Here is an 18,438-nt window from a genome sequence, read left to right as displayed (position 1 = left end):
AGGGCCGCTTTGTCGATACACATGTGGGCTGGCCGGGGTCAGTGCATGACTCCAGGGTCCTCCGCCACAGCCCACTGTACCGACAGGCCCGTTACCCTCCCCCAGGGCATTTTATCCTTGCAGATGGAGGGTACCCATGTCTTCAACATCCACTCCCCCTCATCACCCCCTACAAGAGGCCAGTCCACGGTGTGGGAGCCCAGCGCTTTAACGCACATCACTCTATGACAGAGCGTGCCTTTGGAATGATGAAGACAAGGTTCCATGTCATCTTCCTGCAAGCGCTGGAGGTGCGCCACACCTTCGTGCCACATGTATGTCACGCTAATACGAGCATCATTGTTGTATGTCCAATCATAATGGCAACTGTAGTGCATACCCTGGCATGTACACTGTACTTACAAGATTAAACATCTGTCACAGGTCATAACAGCATGTGCCATGCTGCACAACATCTGCATCGGTGCTGGTGACATTGTGGCCCCAGATGAGGAACCCGAGGATGATGCCCAAGATGAGGGGGAGACTGGTGTGGAGGCAGTCAGTGGTGCACACTGGCGGGACCAGCTATCTGCTGAGGTGTCTGCCCTGGAGGAGGTACCACCGGACCACGATTATTGTCAGCAGGCAAGTATCCCTTAGTGGTGCATCTGCACAGTGCTGGGATTTCACGTGACAGATCTGTCTTAACATGCTTGTTTTCACCATGTCGTTATCCCACCACCACGATTACAATCTAGTGACATGGCAGCTGTCGGTTCCACCAGCCCTGCAGACCCAAGTGGAGGATGTTGCGGTGGACAGTGGGAATGAGCATGCCTGAGCAACATCTGGGGACGCCTATGTGGGATGCTCCACTCAGTACCTGGCTATGAACCGGGGGTCTTACCTGTGGCACCTCCCTCATCTCTGTGGTCCTGGTCCAGCGGACCAAGCAGCACTGCCCAAGACTCCCTGCTCAGGCACATGTCAGGCCTGGTTGATGATGTGTGTGCATGCTGGGACACTCAGGTTTATCCTGGACTGCAGTGGGTAGTGCATTTCCCACAATCATGTTGTGTTATACGTTGCACTGCTTTCATTTCCACAATTTGGCACGTGCAATGGGTCAGGCCCCCCGGAATTGTGTCATGTAGTTTGTGACAGACATGCACTCACAGTTGGGATGTTCCCACTGTCTTTATTTACATAACTGAAATAATTTTGTGTGTGCAGAACAAAGGTTGGAACAACAACATAAATTAAGTTCAACTATGTACATTGCGTTGTATCTACAGAAATCTAATCACTGAAATAATAATGTTTCTACAAAACAAAGGTTGGGGTGTCAGCATAAATAAAGTTCAACTATGTACAGTGGCTGTCTCAGTCCTTTTTCTGCTGCACTAGCTTTTCGAGGACGCCTATCAGCCTGTCCATCCTCTCGGCTCTCCGTTCCTCCATTTGCCATTGCTGGGCCATGTCCTCCTTTATTAGGGCAATTAGCTCATCCTCCCCGTCCCTCCTCCTTTTCGCCACCCGTGCCTCAGGCGGCTCCTCATCCTGCCCCTCCTGGTGTGAGAGTGGGTTGCCCACTGCTGCACTGGGCCCTGGTGCGTCCTCCTGGATGGAGGAGATTAGGACAGGTGGCCTGGTGGAGGGCCTCTGTCTTAGCACCTCATCCATGGAATCAAACCAGGGCCATGTTGCGTCAGTGGGCTTCCCACTTGCACCCTCGCCCGTCGCTGGATACTTGCACTCCTGAGGGGAGGATACATCACAGGTGGCAGTTAGCAACAACAGCAACAGTGCAGGTTTACATAGGTGACTTTTCAGTGTTTCGTGTGGAGTTACATCTGTCACTACCACTGTACATACCTTGTATTTCCTCTTCAGGTTCTCCCATTTATGTTTGGCCTGCACAGGGGAGATTTTCCCCGCCAGGTCCATCTTCTCCACGATCTCCCTGACAAACGAAATATGAGAGCACATGTATATCAGGTCATTCCATTTATGGCATCCACAGCAGGATGTACTGGCTTGGGACCACAGGGCAGACGGTTCACTGTCCCTTGTGCCTCAATACTTGTAGACCTCATACTGTTGCTGTACCTCCAACCCACTGCGGCTGAGTGTTTCGCACCCGTGAACAGGTGCTCATTGTCACGGCGGAGTCGAATAAGCAGCATGACATTGGATTACATTCCCCACCATCCTGCACTTCTGTTTTAGCATTTCTCCATTTGCCGTCAGTTCAGCATTTACAGCTGTGTGGAACATACACACTGCAATGTCAGGCAATACTGTTTATTGCGGGACAGGGACAGCACTGAGTGGGGCAGAACATTTACTTTATCAGGCCCTAGGTTGGGGTCGGGGGTTCTCTGTCATATGTTTTGTTTTAATTCAATTCAATTCAGTTTTGTTTGGATGGGGCAAACTCACAACAAAAGTTGCCTCAGGGCGCTTTGGAATATCCCCTTTGACATATTTGACATGGCAGGTGTGATAACTGTAACAAATGTATGTATATGTTATATTTTATGCATTTGCATTTTATATTTAATGTGTATTTAACGTACACAGCTACATTCCTGCCTGGTATATGTTGACATTCCTGTTTGCGGCACAGGCAGGGTCATATTAGTACAGTTGATTGCACTGTGGTGATACGTCTATTCATACTGCCCTCGGTCTAGTACAGGATTCACAGCTTTGTGGGTCTGTGCATTTACGGTTACGTGGGTCAGGCAGGTGTCACATGATTCACCTTGACATTTTCTATTAACCTCCCATTAACTTTTACATCTTGGCATTTGTTTCGCTCCTTCACACATATCTTACATTTGCGGGTGTTGCTGTCCTCCGCCGCCGTTTCAACCTCCTCCGCAGCTGCTGACATCATTACGCACTGGCCTGGCTGCGTCGCGCTATGCATTGTGGGATATATGGGACCACGAAGCGTGCACTGGACCACGCTTGATATTTGGGGAAATCGACGGTGCATTTGGAGTATGCATTTGGAGTACACTTCGAATTGGGACAGCCGTCGTCGCGTGGCAATGACGTAATCACACTTAAAATACGTACTTCAAGCGTGCATACCCTGAATTGGGACATAGCCCAAGGCTAACACAATAAAACAGGAAGTGGAACAGGCAGTAGATAGAACAGTGGACGTGAACTGAAAATACTGGGTCAACGACCCAGAAACCCTGACACTCATAAATTTTTTTATTCTGTTCATTATGATTTTTCGTACAGAAAATGCGCAAAAAAAAAGAAAAGAAATCTCGCAGAATACAGAAATGGAAAATTATAAAAAAAATACACTTTGTATAAATAAAAAAAGTGACTGTGCTTTTTTGGGACACCTGTAGATCTACTTTTTACACTATTACATCTAATATGTGATATATACTGTGTATTTTATATAGTTGTGGATAATTTTCTTAAAAATTTAAAAGCTTTGTGCATTTTGACCTTTTTTCCCAGTACAAAAAAAGAACAGTTAACAGACATGAAGGCAGAGACACACTTAGTGACAAGTGACCTGGACCTAAACAGGCAGTGTTTTCTCTGTATTATTGTAGGGTCTTTACAATAAAAGTACCTTAACATTACAACATAAAGCACCTTGAGGTGACTATTGTTGTAGCTTGGCACTATATAATGAGCTCAACTGCGTAAAGTTCTAAGCCTCTACACTACAGGCCCACCCACAGGATATATTTAAAGCTTTTGTTCATGCATTCTTAGGTCAGATTGGCTGTTGATGATTAAATTAACTGGGTGGTTAAAGTCTGTGTCATTCTTTTCAGGCCAGTCATTCCATATTGACAAACATACCAAACAGACTATTTCCAGTGGGTTGCATTTGATCATAAGTTCATCTGAAGCCAAACAACCCTTAAGATAATCACATGGCTTGGATTTCTAATGTCATTCTTTTCTTTTCTTTTTTTAAATTCATTTCAGTGAAAGAGTTTGTGTTCTGCTGGCCATTCACATGGAAACCAGCACAGATGCTATTGCTGGTTTGACAGAAGCCATAACAAGAGCACCAGGGGGGAAACAGTGCTGGGATTGATCTTGTGGCATGCTCCACTTGAAGCTGTAGTTGTAGATACAGCAGTTGTAGTTGTGGAAGCTGTAGGTGCAGCAGTAGTGGAATTGGCAGTAGTTGGTGCAACAGTCGTGACATTGATGGGAACTATAAAATATTTTTCAGAAGTAGATTAATATGTATTTGTGTACAGACTAAAATAATTTCTTTATCCTTGATTAATTCCAAAAAACAATTTGGTTACATTTTCAAATACTCACCAGAAGTTACTGATATTGTGTCAGGAACTATGGCAATGCTGAAATTGCTGCTGGAACTGTTAATAGCCTGTTTCAAAGTTTGAACAATAGTAATATCATTTGGGACTTGTGCATTGGGTGCTGTTTGACTGAACACAAGCTCCACCTCTGTCTCAGTTCTATCCACTCGTGTTTGGACTCTAACAAGACTGTGCCATGAAAGAAAGTGAGTCAGATGTTAGATAATAATTGCAGATTAGTGAATGGTATAACTTTGTTACATGGTACATTTAACATTCAAAATTAAATTAAAAATAATAATTTAGAGGAAAGTAACTTAATTACTGTTAAAAGGGTTTTTTTTACCTGAACCAAATCACAATGGCACGGATGAAGAAAGGAAATTTTGATTTGTAGATTTTATCACACTGCAAAAAAATTACACAAAAAGAAAATTTAAACATGGTGAAACAACTTCAAAATTACATTGTCTAAAAATGCCTATTTAAATGAAAGAAAATGTATGATTTCAGATTTGTTCTCTAGATAGAGTGTCAGTCAATAAAAGCTATAATAAGTTGAAATATTACTCACCGTCTCTTCAACTCGTCTTTTGCGATCTTGATATACACTGCTGGTGGGGTCTGTGAGTTCAGGTACATATTGTTCAAGGAACTGTAGAAGCAGAAAAACTTGGACAGGTGCAGTCGGAGCTTTTTTAATTGTGATAGTTGTTGGAGAAGATGTTGTTGTTGTTGCAGCAGATGTAGTAGTTGATGGTATTGTGTTTGTGGTTGGGGTAACTGTGGTAGTTGTTGGAGCAGATGTTGTTGTTGTTGCAGCAGATGTAGTTGATGGTGTTGTGTTTGTTGTTGGGGTAACTGTGGTAGTTGTTGGGATCACTGTGGTAGATTTAAAATGAGGACAAAATGGACATAAAACATGTTGTGTTTCCCTCTAAAACCTTTGAGACTTTTTGATCAAACATAACGAAATGTTACTCACATGTTGCACTGACAGTGATGGGGGCCCTTTCGATGTCAAAGCCTGTCACGTTTGAGGCTTGACTGATCAAAACACTTCTAATTTCAGTGTCATTTGGAACAGATGAGTTTAAAAAATGAAGTTCTGTGGTGTTGATGACTGATCCTTGCCTGTAAATGCAGACACAAAAATGATAGTTTTGAATATTTAGGGCATTAGGTCAGTGCTCTTAACATTATATGTCAAAATACTGAAATTACCTGAAGCTCACAACGGCCAAGGAGACAAAGGAAGAAGGGAACAAGTTTTTGTAAGCAGGTTCAATCTGCAGACAAAAAGCAGATTTCCTTAAAACAATGTCTATCTGTTTCTTAATGTACACAAACAGATGAATTTTATATAAATTGTAAACTTTACAGTAAGACAGAAGACTAATTAAAGGGCAAATCAAAGAACATGACCTCTATAGTGAGTAGCAATGATGGTTCAGTACAAAAAAAAGTACTTGCTCTATCAATTTTGTATATTCCTGATGTCTAATGTTTTCACCTCTCTCTCTAGATCAGCAATCTGCAATTCATTTTTTTAAACATTTCACTGAGTATTTGGTGTTTTAATGTCTATTCTGTTTACAGAGCACACAGCATTCATTCTGCTTTCCACATAGTGGGAAGCAGATTTGCCTCGGACGATTGAAAAAAAACTAATTACATACCTAATAAATGCTATATATTAGTGGGAAAAGTAAAAGATTACCTGTTTCTTTATAGATACAGATCGGTCTTTAAAAGCATCAGATGATGAATTCGACAAGTCCTTGGTAAAATTGTTTGAAGGGATCTGAAAACAACATATCTGGTGGTTGTTGTTGTCAGAGTAGCCGTGGTTGTTGTTGTTGAAGGAACCGTTGTGGTGGTTGTTGTCAGAGGAACCGTGGTGGTGGTGGTGGTCGGCGGGGCAGTGGTGGTTGTTGTGGGAGGAGCTGTGGTGGTGGTCGGTGGGGCAGTGGTGGTTGTTGTGGGAAGAGCCGTGGTGGTGGTCAGTGGGGCAGTGGTGGTTGTTGTCGGAGGAGCCATGGTAGTGGTTGTCGGTGGGGCAGTGGTGGTTGTTGTGGGAGGAGCCGTGGTGGTGGTTGTCGGTGGGGCAGTGGTGGTTGTTGGAGGAATCGTAGTGGTGGTGGTCGGTGGGGCAGTGGTGGTTGTTGTCGGAGGAGCCGTGGTAGTGGTGGTCCGTGGCGCAGTGGTGATTGTTGTCGGAGGAACCGTGGTGGTGGGGCAGTGGTGGTTGTTGTGGGAGGAGCCGTGGCGGTGGTCGGTAGGGCAGTGGTGGTTGTTGTCGGAGGAGCCGTGGAAGTGGTGGTCGGTGGGGCAGTGGTGGTTGCTGTCGGAGGAGCCGTGATAGTGGTGGTAGTCGGTGGTGCAGTGGTGATTGTTGTCATGGCTGTGGTGGTTGTTTGAGGAATTGTAGTGGTGGTGGTCGGTGGGGCAGTGGTGGTTGTTGTCGGAGGAGCCGTGGTAGTGGTGGTCGGTGGGGCAATGGTGATTGTTGTCATAGCTGTGGTGGTTGTCGGAGGAATCGTAGTGGTGGTGGTCGGTGGGGCAGTGGTGGTTTTTGTCGGGGGAGCTGTTGTGGTGGTGGTCGGCGGGGCAGTGGTGGTTGTTGTGGGAGGAGCCGTGGTGGTGGTGGTTAGTGGGGCACTGGTGGTTGTTGTCAGAGGAGCCGTCGTTGTGGTGGTCGGTGGGCCAGTGGTGGTCGGTGGGCCAGTGGTGGTTGTTGTCATAGCTGTGGTGGTTGTTGGAGGAATCGTAGTGGTGGTGGTTGGTGGTGGTTTTTGTCGGGGGAGCTGTTGTGGTTGTGGTCGGTGGGCAGTTGTGGTGGTTGTCGGAGGAGCCGTGGTAGTGGTGGTCGGTGGGGCAGTGGTGGTTGTTGTCGGAGGAGCCGTCGTAGTGGTGGTCGGTGGCGCAGTGGTGATTGTTGTCATAGCTGTGGTGGTTGTTGGAGGAATCGTAGTGGTGGTGGTCGGTGGTCGGTGGTGCAGTGGTGGTTTTTGTCGGGGGAGCTGTTGTGGTTGTGGTCGGTGGGCAGTTGTGGTGTTTGTCGGAGGAGCCGTGGTAGTGGTTGTTGGTGGGGCAGTGGTGGTTGTTGTCGGAGGAGCCGTGGTAGTGGTGGTTGGTGGGGCACTGGTGGTTGTTGTCGGAGGAGCCGTGGTAGTGGTGGTAGTGGTGGTTGGTGGGGCACTGGTGGTTGTTGTCATAGCTGTGGTGGTTGTTGGAGGAATCGTAGTGGTGGTGGTCGGTGGGGCAGTGGTGGTTGTTGTTGGAAGAGCCGTGGTAGTGGTGGTCCGTGGCGCAGTGGTGATTGTTGTCGGAGGAACCGTGGTGGTGGGGCAGTGGTGGTTGTTGTAATAGGTGTGGTGGTTGTTGGAGGAATCGTAATGGTGGTGGTCGGTGGGGCAGTGGTGGTTGTTGTCGGAGGAGCCGTGGTGTTGTCGGTGGGGCAGTGGTGGTTGTTGTGGGAGGAGCCGTGGTGGTGGTCGGTGGGGCAGTGGTGGTTGTTGTGGGAGGAGCCGTGGCGGTGGTCGGTAGGGCAGTGGTGGTTGTTGTCGGAGGAGCCGTGGAAGTGGTGGTCGGTGAGGCAGTGGTGGTTGCTGTCGGAGGAGCCGTGGTAGTGGTGGTAGTCGGTGGTGCAGTGGTGATTGTTGTCATAGCTGTGGTGGTTGTTTGAGGAATTGTAGTGGTGGTGGTCGGTGGGGCAGTGGTGGTTGTTGTCGGAGGAGCCGTGGTAGTGGTGGTCGGTGGGGCAATGGTGGTTGTTGTCATAGCTGTGGTGGTTGTTGGAGGAATCGTAGTGGTGGTGGTCGGTGGGGCAGTGGTGGTTTTTGTCGGGGGAGCTGTTGTGGTGGTGGTCGGTGGGGCAGTGGTGGTTGTTCTCGGAGGAGCCGTGGTGGTTGTCGGTGGAGCAGTGATGGTTGTTGTCGGAGGAGATGTGGTGGTGGTTTTTGGTGGGGCAGTGGTGATTGTTGTGGGAGGAGCCGTGGTGGTGGTGGTTGGTGGGGCACCGGTGGTTGTTGTCGGAGGAGCCGTTGTTTTGGTGGTCGGTGGGCCAGTGGTGGTCGGTGGGCCAGTGGTGGTTGTTGTCATAGCTGTGGTGGTTGTTGGAGGAATCGTAGTGATGGTGGTCGGTGGTGCAGTGGTGGTTTTTGTCGGGGGAGCTGTTGTGGTTGTGGTCGGTGGGCAGTTGTGGTGGTTGTCATAGCTGTGGTGGTTGTTGGAGGAATCGTAGTGGTGGTGGTTGGTGGTGCAGTGGTGGTTTTTGTCGGAGGAGCCGTCGTAGTGGTGGTCGGTGGCGCAGTGGTGATTGTTGTCATAGCTGTGGTGGTTGTTGGAGGAATCGTAGTGGTGGTGGTTGGTGGTGCAGTGGTGGTTTTTGTCGGGGGAGCTGTTGTGGTTGTGGTCGGTGGGCAGTTGTGGTGGTTGTCGGAGGAGCCGTGGTAGTGGTGGTCGGTGGGGCAGTGGTGGTTGTTGTCAGAGGAGCCGTCGTAGTGGTGGTCGGTGGCGCAGTGGTGATTGTTGTCATAGCTGTGGTGGTTGTTGGAGGAATCGTAGTGGTGGTAGTCGGTGGGGCAGTGGTGGTTGTTGTCGGAGGAGCCGTGCTGGTGGTGGTTGTCAGTGGGGCAGTGGTAGTTGTTGTGGTAGGAGCCGTGGTGGTGGTTGGTGGGGCAGTGTTGGTTGTTGTCGGAGGAGCCATGGTAGCGGTCGTCAGTGGGGCAGTGGTGGCTGTTGTAGGAGGAGCCGTGTTTGTGGTCGTTGAGGCAGGGGTGGTTGTTGTAGGAGGGGCTGTGGTGGTGGTTGTCGGTGGGGTAGTGGTGGTTGTTGTGGGAGGTGATGTGGTGGTGGTGCAGTGGTGGTTTTTGTCGGGGGAGCTGTTGTGGTTGTGGTCGGTGGGCAGTTGTGGTGGTTGTCAGAGGAGCCGTGGTAGTGGTGGTCGGTGGGGCAGTGGTGGTTGTCGTCGGAGGAGCCGTCGTAGTGGTGGTCGGTGGCGCAGTGGTGATTGTTGTCATAGCTGTGGTGGTTGTTGGAGGAATCGTAGTGGTGGTGGTCGGTGGTGCAGTGGTGGTTTTTGTCGGGGGAGCTGTTGTGGTTGTGGTCGGTGGGCAGTTGTGGTGGTTGTCGGAGGAGCCGTGGTAGTGGTGGTCGGTGGGGCAGTGGTGGTTGTTATCGGAGGAGCCGTCGTAGTGGTGGTCGGTGGCGCAGTGGTGATTGTTGTCATAGCTGTGGTGGTTGTTGGAGGAATCGTAGTGGTGGTGGTCGGTGGGGCAGTGGTGGTTGTTGTCGGAGGAGCCGTGCTGGTGGTGGTTGTCAGTGGGGCAGTGGTAGTTGTTGTGGTAGGAGCCGTGGTGGTGGTTGGTGGGGCAGTGTTGGTTGTTGTCGGAGGAGCCATGGTAGCGGTCGTCAGTGGGGCACTGGTGGCTGTTGTAGGAGGAGCCGTGTTTGTGGTCGTTGAGGCAGGGGTGGTTGTTGTAGGAGGGGCCGTGGTGGTGGTTGTCGGTGGGGTAGTGGTGGTTGTTGTGGGAGGTGATGTGGTGGTGGTGGTCGGTGGGGCAGTGGTGGTTGTTGTCGGAGGAGGCGTGCTGGTCGTTGCTCCTGTCACTTCCGTTTTTGTCCCCGTAGCTGTAGGAGATAAGTTCACATACTCTTAAATATGAACGTATGTATGTATTAAGTACAATTTTTAAATTCCTTTTCCATAAATTATTCTGAGTTACCATTCCCAAATGAATCCTTAATGTACTAGAACTTCCTATTGCATATATGCCATGAATTCATTCGAACATCAGTTTTTGTAACAATTTTCACCCTTACCTGAGTACATCAATATAATTTATACAATAGAACTTTTTTTTTTGATGGTGGTTTTAGTAGACAAAGTTGAATGGCTTAGACACAAATTGAGCTGCAGTTTGGGGAAAGCCTAGGAGGGGATGGATCCCCATGTATCAATGAGAAGTGAAGAAGTGAAAGCTGTAACAGCCTGGAGGTTCAGCTGGTCGCTGATCAGCTGTTTCTCTCTCTATCTCTATCTCTCTCTCTCTCGCCAGGGCGGAACTGATTACACCCTCGGAGGAAGAAACACCGGTGCCTCATTAGTGTGGCTGGCATTTAAGCCAGGAATCAAAGGCTGTTCTTCGCTGGATTGTTGTGTGAATCGCGTCAGTGAAAGTCGAGCGTCTAGCAAGTGTTTTTCCGTATATTTGTGTGTTTGAAACTAACAAGCGTGTCTTTGTGCGCAGACCCTCTGGACTGTTTTCCCTAGTGTTCCTTGAGCGGCGAGTGTTCGAGGAGAGAGATTGGATTCGTGTGTGGATTGCTTGGAGAAAGACGTGAGCTCGTGTGTGGATTGTTTGGAGAGAAACGAGAGTGTTCCCCTGGATTTCTCCTGGAGCCCTGCCCCTCTCACCTTTTTTCTGTAGCACTGCCCCACACCTTTTGTATATACATTTGTTGGACATTGTACGTTAATAAATTCTCTTGTGTACATCAATCCCCGGAGTCCAGCGCATGAGTCCACCTTGTACACCGTGACAAAAGCATTACAAAAGGGGAGGGAGGGTGGGGTACTAAAATGAGAACAAACTGCTTTTAGAACTGGGGAATCATACCTAGATAAAAACTGGAAAGAGCGTGTTTGGAGGCATGGGCCCGCTCTGTGTAATATATTTAACACATTACTCTTTTTTAATTAACCCTTTAAAACCGGTCAGAGCGGGCACGCTCTGTTTTGCACAACTACTTTTAAATCCTTGTGAAACTGCAACCACGTAAGCTAGAGCAATAATCTTTTTTGCATATGAAACCGGAGGAGTTGTACTTACATCTTACGCCATCAGCTTGTCCTAGGTCACGGTTTCCTTCCACATATGGCTTTGCAAAAACGGCATAAAAAGCGCTTGCAGGAACAAAAACATAATATTCCAGAAACACGCTTTGCCGATCTGATCAGTTGTTCATAACGCTTCCTACGTTAGAATAGACGTCAGCGTGAACTATCGCATGTCTGCCATTACTTGCCCGAAACCGGAAGTGACGGTAAGCCTCTTAAATTTCTCTAACTAGAAATATATGTTTAAAAAAAAAAGATTTTCAATTTTTTTGTAGTTTATTGCACTTTCTTGCAATTTATGTAATTTCTATGCACTTAATGCATACATATTATTAAAATTTGCGCTATAATGGTTGTATTGATGTATAGCAACTTAAAATGCTCCCAAAAATGGCACTACAACATGTAAAAATATAATATAAGCTCTGGCGGACTTTGTTCTATGGTAGGTCTTAAAGGCTTAATGAACCCAACACCAATATGGACAGGAATTGATAAGAATTTTGCAATTTCGATTCCATTATCATGATCATTTATTGATTACATAGTAATTCTTACTGGCTCCACTTTGTTATCAGGTCTGCAGACCTGGTGGAATAGTGGACCCAAACGCAGCCAAACGAAGTGTGGAAACAAATTTCATTTAATCTAGCCTAAACCAAACTGAAAAAGAGCCGTTTTATTTGGGCTGAGCAAACCTACAAACAGTAAATGTCAAGTCTACTGAAGCAGATGATGTGGAACGGAAAGTGTGCGGACCCAAATGCAGATAGAGTGAAATATTAACCAAAAAAATGGGCCTTTATTTTGTATTGAACAAAACACACAAAAACAAAAGGTGAAGCGAGGCTAAAATAAACTAAAAAACTAAACTGAGAAAAGCTAAAACACAAAACACTAAGAAAAAACAGTTAACTGACAAACTATATGAGGATCTATCAAAATTAAACAGGAAACATGAGACAGACTAAGACGCATACTTGACACTGAGACATCACTGACTGGGGAGCCAGAGGGAACATGGAATACAGAACAAAGAGTGACTAAAGTAGAAACATGGAACACAAGGAACACAGGGAAATAGAACCATGAACAACAGAAAAATCAAAGGCACAAGGTGAACAGATGTCCTGACAATGAACAGAGATAAACTAACACAATAAATATACGAGGGTAATGAGAAAACATGGGGAACAAAGCAGGGTGTAATAAAAATAATCAGGGGGGACTGAAGCCACTGAACACAGGACATGACACTGTCAGAGTAAAATGGGAAACATAAAGATGCAGACTAACTAACACAGTTTGGCATAGGAGCTGGGTGAAACACGGAAACAATTAAGGCAGACGAGACAAAGAGAGAGAGGGTGATGGACACGGAGGAAGAGAGAACAAGAAAGAGCGAGAGAGAGCCGGAGCGAAGATCGCGGAAGAAGAGGGAGATGACGGGCTGGGGAGAACATACGTGAACACATGACAAACAGGGAAGACACAGAGTGAAACAAAAGGAGGGAATATGTAAGCAGGAAAGGGTATATAACACACAACGACACAGAGGACATCACAGCCTCGGGCAGGGAATGAGACAGCGGCAAGAAAACATGAAACAAATGACCTCAGAAAACAAAAGAGAACTAAAACTCAGTGCTGAATAATAGAAATCTAAAACATTACAACATAAAGCAATAACCCCCCCCCCCAATAAACTGAACATGCTGGGTCAAAGGAACCAGAACCATGGCACTTTGAGAGTCACCACTATCTCTAAGCAGCATAACAAAGACATTACATTAATGCAAATTAAGTACATGCTGCATGGTCAAATGTTTTACATGTTGGAGGTATTTCCCCTCTTTATTGTGATCAGTGTTGGAAATCTGTCCTCCTCTCAGTTTTCAAACTCTGAATATGAAGCCGTTTCTTCTCTCATCATATCTCCGCGACGGAGGTACAAAGAGCTATGAAAATCACAGTCACAGTACACCAAAGTCCGCTGATTCACCCAGTACAGGAATTGTGCTTCTATCCCACCTACCTTTTGAGTTACACAATGTTTTGTAACTCCAAAAATCTGCGTTTTTCGCCTCTCACCGCGATCTAATTCTGACTGCTCATCACCCTGTTTTCCAGGCGGCCCTCGCTCCTGCCAGTGGCGCATTTGGTAATGAAACGGATCTTCAGATTCCACCTTGTCCAAGTTATTTTTTTCCATTACAAATTACTACACTATCACAGACCAGTGATCTATAGTGCTAATTTATTACAATGCTGAAAATTTTTATGATTTTAGCAGCTTTTCTAATATGGACCTCAGATTCTTGTTAACGCTCCATGGCAGAAATACATCCAAGTACACAGCCTGATGAAGCAGACAGAAGCAGTACAGCAGGACTGAAATTGAGCAGAACCAGGTGGTTCTGCCTCTTTTCAGCAGAAAGTTCAGCGTTTTCACCTCTTATCAGCACAAATCTCAGCCTCTTCTGCTGTTATTAGAAAAAGCTTTTTCACCTTTTTGCAGTTACGTGAGAACCAGTTTGCCTCAATGAGTAGCTGAAAAATTTCAGCCTCTTCTGCTCTTTCAGAAGAATTTCAGCTTTTTCACCTTTTTTCAGCACAATTTTCAGGTTCCTTATCTTTTCAACTCTATTCTGCACAAATTTCAGTTTCTTCACCTCTTTTAGCTTTTTTCAGTTACGTGAGAACCAGTTTGGCTCAGTGAGATGAGTAGTTGAAAAATATAACTTTTATACTTTTTGAGATATTAAGCTTTTTATGCCATTTTTTGCCCATTTTGCTGACAGGGACCACATTATCAGTGTGATCACCAGTTTTGCTTGCCGGGCTGAGCCATGTTTTAGCTCAGTGAGATGAGCAGCCGTTCTAAGAGCAGGAGGCCGGGGTTCGAATCCTGCTCATGACAAAAAAAATTCAGTTAAAGGTTCAACTGTTTAAACTCTTTTCAACACAAATTTCAGCCTTTTCACCTTTTTTTAGAAGAATTTTTCACTACTTTTCAGCACAAATTCCAGCTTCTTCAGCTGAAGAAAATGTTGCCATAAGCGGGATTCCTCAGCTGAAGTATCCAGCTTTTTCACCTCTTTTCAGCACAATTTTCAGCCTCTTCTGCTCTTTTCAGCACAATTTTCAGCTTTTTCCACCTCTTTTCAGCACAATTTTCAGGTTCCTTATCTCTTTTTTCCTGAACTTTCAGCATTTTCACATTTTTTCAGCACAAATTTCAGCTTCTTCTGCACAGTGCACTTTAAATTTAAATTTCCTGTTTAATTTTTAAATTTAAATTGATTTCAGTAATTAACAGAGCCCAAATAGATTTTCTCAGCCTTGAAAAAGTCACAAGACTATCCTATAGTGTAATGTTATCAGGGGTCAAAAACATTGGACAAAAATAAGATTTATTGAAAAGCAATATAGCAAAATTGCAATATCAGCCTAGTCCTTGAATTTTAAGTTCCAGATAGTTTTAAAGTATGAAGGTAATCTTTTGCATGGCTTCATTTAATATGTTAACCCTTGTGCGCCCGCCTGTTCTCGGGGCGTGGGTCGTGGTGACACCCCCCCCCCCCCCCCCCCGGGGGGGGCGTGTGTGTTGTTATTAGGATGGTATTGATGATGATGATGATGATGATGATGATGGGGGGGTCTTGGTGACCCCCCCTCGGGGCATATGTGTGTTATGGTGATGATGATGATGATGATGATGGGGTCGGGGTCGCTAGGACCCCCTCGGGGCATATGTGTGTTATGATGATGATGATGATGATGATGATGGGGTCGCTAGGACCCCCTCGGGGCATATGTGTGTTATGGTGATGATGGTGATGATGATGATGATGGGGTCGGGGTCGCTAGGACCCCCTCGGGGCATATGTGTGTTATGATGATGATGATGATGAGGATGATGAGGATGGGGTCGGGGTCGCTAGGACCCCCTCGGGGCATATGTGTGTTATGGTGGTGATGATGATGATGATGATGATGATGATGATGGGGTCGGGGTCGCTAGGACCCCCTCGGGGCATATGTGTGTTATGGTGATGATGATGATGATGATGATGAGGTTGCTAGGACCCCCTCGGGGCATATGTGTGTTATGGTGATGATGATGATGATGATGATGATGATGGGGTCGCTAGGACCCCCTCGGGGCATATGTGTGTTATGGTGATTAGGGTGGGGGTCGCTAGGGTGGGGGTCCTAGCAACCCCCTCGGGGCATATGTGTGTTATGATGATGATGATGATGATGAGGATGATGATGATGATGATGATCATGATAGGGTTGGGGTCGCCAGGGCCCCCCGTGGGGCGCTCGTATTATTACGACGTCGGTGGCGTCTGGGGAGCGGCGGTGCGGGAAGAAGAAGCGGCGCAGTTGGGACAGTACGTGATGGCGCAATTGGTGCACACGTGCACTCGGCACTCATGGCACAGGATCTTGGTCTTGACGTCTTTGCTCCTGGGACACACGCGGCACCTTCGCCTCTTGACCGAGAGGAGTCGCGTGGCGTTATTATCATTAGAGGCGGCGGCGGCGGCACGTGTAGTACGAGCATCCGCGTCGGCCTCGGAGGCAGCACCTTGGGCCGCGGCTCTGCCTCCTCCTCCTCCTCCTCTCGCTAACGCCCTGGCTTCGAGCATGGGGCGCGCGAGCGCTTTGCCCAGTCGCTCGAGGAAGAGCCTTCGCTTGTTGAGCTTGCCCGCCATCCAGTCGGGGTGAATTTCCCTCCAGAGCACGAACGCGTTGTAGGCCGCCACGTCGACCATGTTGTGGAAAAGGGCCACGGGCCACCTGCAGGTGTTTCTCCTGCAGCTGTACGTGCTCACGACCTTGTCCAGGTTGTCGACGCCTCCCTTGGTGCGGTTGTAATGCAGCACCAAGGGCGGTTTTGCGCCGCCGCCGCCGCCGCTTCTGCTGTCGCTGCTTCTGTTGCTGCTGCCGCTGATGCTGATGCTGATGCTGATGCTGTTGCTGTTGCTGTTGCTGTTGCCGATGCGGCGGCTAGGCCGGGGCTCGGGACCGGAGCGATGGCGGCGGTGGTGGTGGTAGCGAGGAGCGGTGGTGAGGAGCAGCACGTTCTTGTTCTTCTTTGCCACGTAGGAGAGGATAATCGTGTCGGGCCCTCGTCCTCCTCCTCCTCGTCCTCCTCCTCGTCCCGCGGAGCCGCTGAGTACTACGGATTCGACGGAGCCCACGGCCCTGCCCTTGACGCAGCGAAGCTCTCTGGGGATCTCGGGCCTGTTCGATCGCAGAGTGCCCAGCACGGTGTGGCCTCTTTCGCGATAGAGCCTGTCGGCGAGCTCGCACGAGGTGAAAAAGTTGTCGCAGGTGACGTTGCATCCCGGCGTCAATCCCTCTGTGAGGTCCACGAACACTCGAGTGGCCAGGTGCTTTTCGGGAGGGCCGCGCTTGTCGGGCTTGCCGGGGTAGACTTGCATCTTCCACGCGTAGCTGGAACGCGCGTCGCACGCCACCCATATCTTGATCCCGTACCTGGCCGGTTTGCTGGGCATGTACTGTCTGAACGGACACCTTCCTGATGGCGAGAGAGAGAGAGATGGAGAGAGAGAGAGAGAGAGACGTGAGTTTGACAGAAAACACACGTGCAAGCGTGGACGATAAAGTCATGTAAAAGCAGAAACGCAGAACCCGACGACGACAATAGCAGAAAGCTGGTGTCGTCGTCGTTCCCGCTCCCCTTCCTCCTCTCATCCGCACGCAACACACACGCAACACACACACACACCACGTACCTCTGAACGGCACCAGCCTCTCACACCACGTACCTCTGAATGGCACCAGCCTCTCGTCGACGGTGACCTGCGGTCCCGGGCGGTACATGGCGGGCAACCTCGCGCACCACTCGTCCCACACGGCTCTGATGGGGGCCAGTTTGTCGTAGCTATCGCCGCCGCCGCCACCGCCGCTGCCACAGCCGCTGCCACAGCCGCTGCCACCGCCGCTGCCACCGCCGCTGCCACCGCCGCTGCCACCGCCGCTGCCACCGCCGCTGCCACCGCTGCCTCCGCCTCGCCTGGTTGGTCTGGTCTCTCTGTCGTCGAAGCGCAGCGCGCTCGAGTAGGCTCGAAAGGTCTTGAGCGGCATCGTGGCTCTGAACACGGACCTGCCGCTTTCGGCGTCCCACAGGCTCTCGCAGGCCTCTCCCCGGGACCTGTACACACCAGCGAGCACGAGCAGCCCCACGTAGGCTCGGAACTCGACGCGGCCCATGGGTTTCCATCCGTCGATGGCGGGCCTGCGCCTGTCCGCTTCCAGGTTGGTCATGGCGATCACCGAGTCCTCGATCTCCGGCGGGAAGTAGGCCATGAACGAGGAGGCCTCGTCTCGCGCCGCCGCCACGGCCTCTTTGGTGGGGCCTCCTCGTCCTCGCAGGTCGAGGTCGTTGTCTTCTTCTTCTTCTTCTTCTTCTTCTTCTTCTTCTCCTTCTTCTCCTCCTCCTCCACAGTCTTTGTCTTCATAGTCTTCGTCGTCTTCTTCGTAGTCTTCATCGTCTTCTTCTTCGTCATAATCATCGGCTACATCTGCATCGCGAGTTTCGCCGACAGCGCCGTGGCGGCGATCGCGCCCACGATCATGAACGCCACCTGCGGCACGGCCGGCGTCCTCTCGCCAAAGCTCCGAAACCCCCCGCCCTGGTTCGGCGCCTGCTTCTTCTTCTTCTTCTTCTTCTTCTTCTTCTTCGTCCTCCTCTCCTCCGAGTTCTCCTCCTCTTGTTGTTGCTGCTGCTGCTGCTGCTGCTGCTCTTGGTCTTCCTCGACCCCTAGCCCTCGATAACGAAACGTGGCCGGTCGCAACAACGGAGCGACCGCAGACCACCCCGCATACGCCAAACGCGCTGGCGATGGCGATGGCGACGGTGATGGTGAGCGGGAGGAGGAGGAGGAGGAGGACGATGACACCGCCGGCAAAAGCGGTCCACCTGTACCGACCTTTGTGCTCTTTGGCTCCCACGGTCTAGTGCGTGACATTGTCTTCTTCTTCTTCTTCTTCTTCTTCTTCTTCTTCTTTCACGTTGGCACCTTGTTGCCAGAGTTGTTGTTGTTGTTGTTGTTGTTGTAGTACAGCACGCGCCTGGATGCCGCCTCCGTAACCAAACCCCGACACACTTAGTACCCGCCATCCACGCTCTTATCGTCTCGCCACGCGACACGCTGTGCTTTCGCCGGGGTGTTTCTCGACCACCAATCTCTCTCTCTCTCTCTCTCTCTCTCTCTCTCCCCCCATCCACTCGGAGGGGGGGGGGGGGGGGGG

General features: G+C 49.1%; 1 protein-coding gene and 2 pseudogenes across 1 annotated transcript; all 3 read right to left on the bottom strand.

Annotated features, from left to right (window-relative positions):
• Positions 1-1,365: 1,365 nt before the first annotated feature.
• On the bottom strand, positions 1,366-1,971 carry LOC148100854 (uncharacterized). The gene is made up of 2 exons (XM_087847183.1): positions 1,858-1,971; positions 1,366-1,740 (listed from the first exon to the last, which is right to left on the bottom strand). The coding sequence occupies exons 1-2, from the start codon at positions 1,969-1,971 to the stop codon at positions 1,366-1,368; spliced, it is 489 nt and encodes a 162-aa protein (XP_087703309.1).
• Positions 1,972-3,790: 1,819 nt separating this feature from the next.
• On the bottom strand, positions 3,791-10,140 carry LOC102783867 (uncharacterized; annotated as a pseudogene).
• Positions 10,141-15,485: 5,345 nt separating this feature from the next.
• Positions 15,486-18,155, bottom strand: LOC148100853 (uncharacterized; annotated as a pseudogene).
• Positions 18,156-18,438: the final 283 nt, after the last annotated feature.

This window comes from Neolamprologus brichardi, chromosome 10 (assembly GCF_056152115.1).
Source record: "Neolamprologus brichardi isolate AB-2024 chromosome 10, ASM5615211v1, whole genome shotgun sequence".
Taxonomy (NCBI): domain Eukaryota; kingdom Metazoa; phylum Chordata; class Actinopteri; order Cichliformes; family Cichlidae; genus Neolamprologus; species Neolamprologus brichardi.
The sequence above is the reverse complement of the archived record's forward strand: the minus strand, read 5'-3'. Positions and strand labels throughout refer to the sequence as shown.

Excerpts from the sequence above, each read along its gene's own strand:
- LOC148100854 (XM_087847183.1), bottom strand. The coding sequence starts at position 1,971 with ATGTGCTCTCATATTTCGTTTGTCAGGGAGATCGTGGAGAAGATGGAC. Across the intron at positions 1,741-1,857 it reads ACCTGAAGAGGAAATACAAG|GAGTGCAAGTATCCAGCGAC; the intron begins GTATGTACAGTG and ends TCCTCCCCTCAG.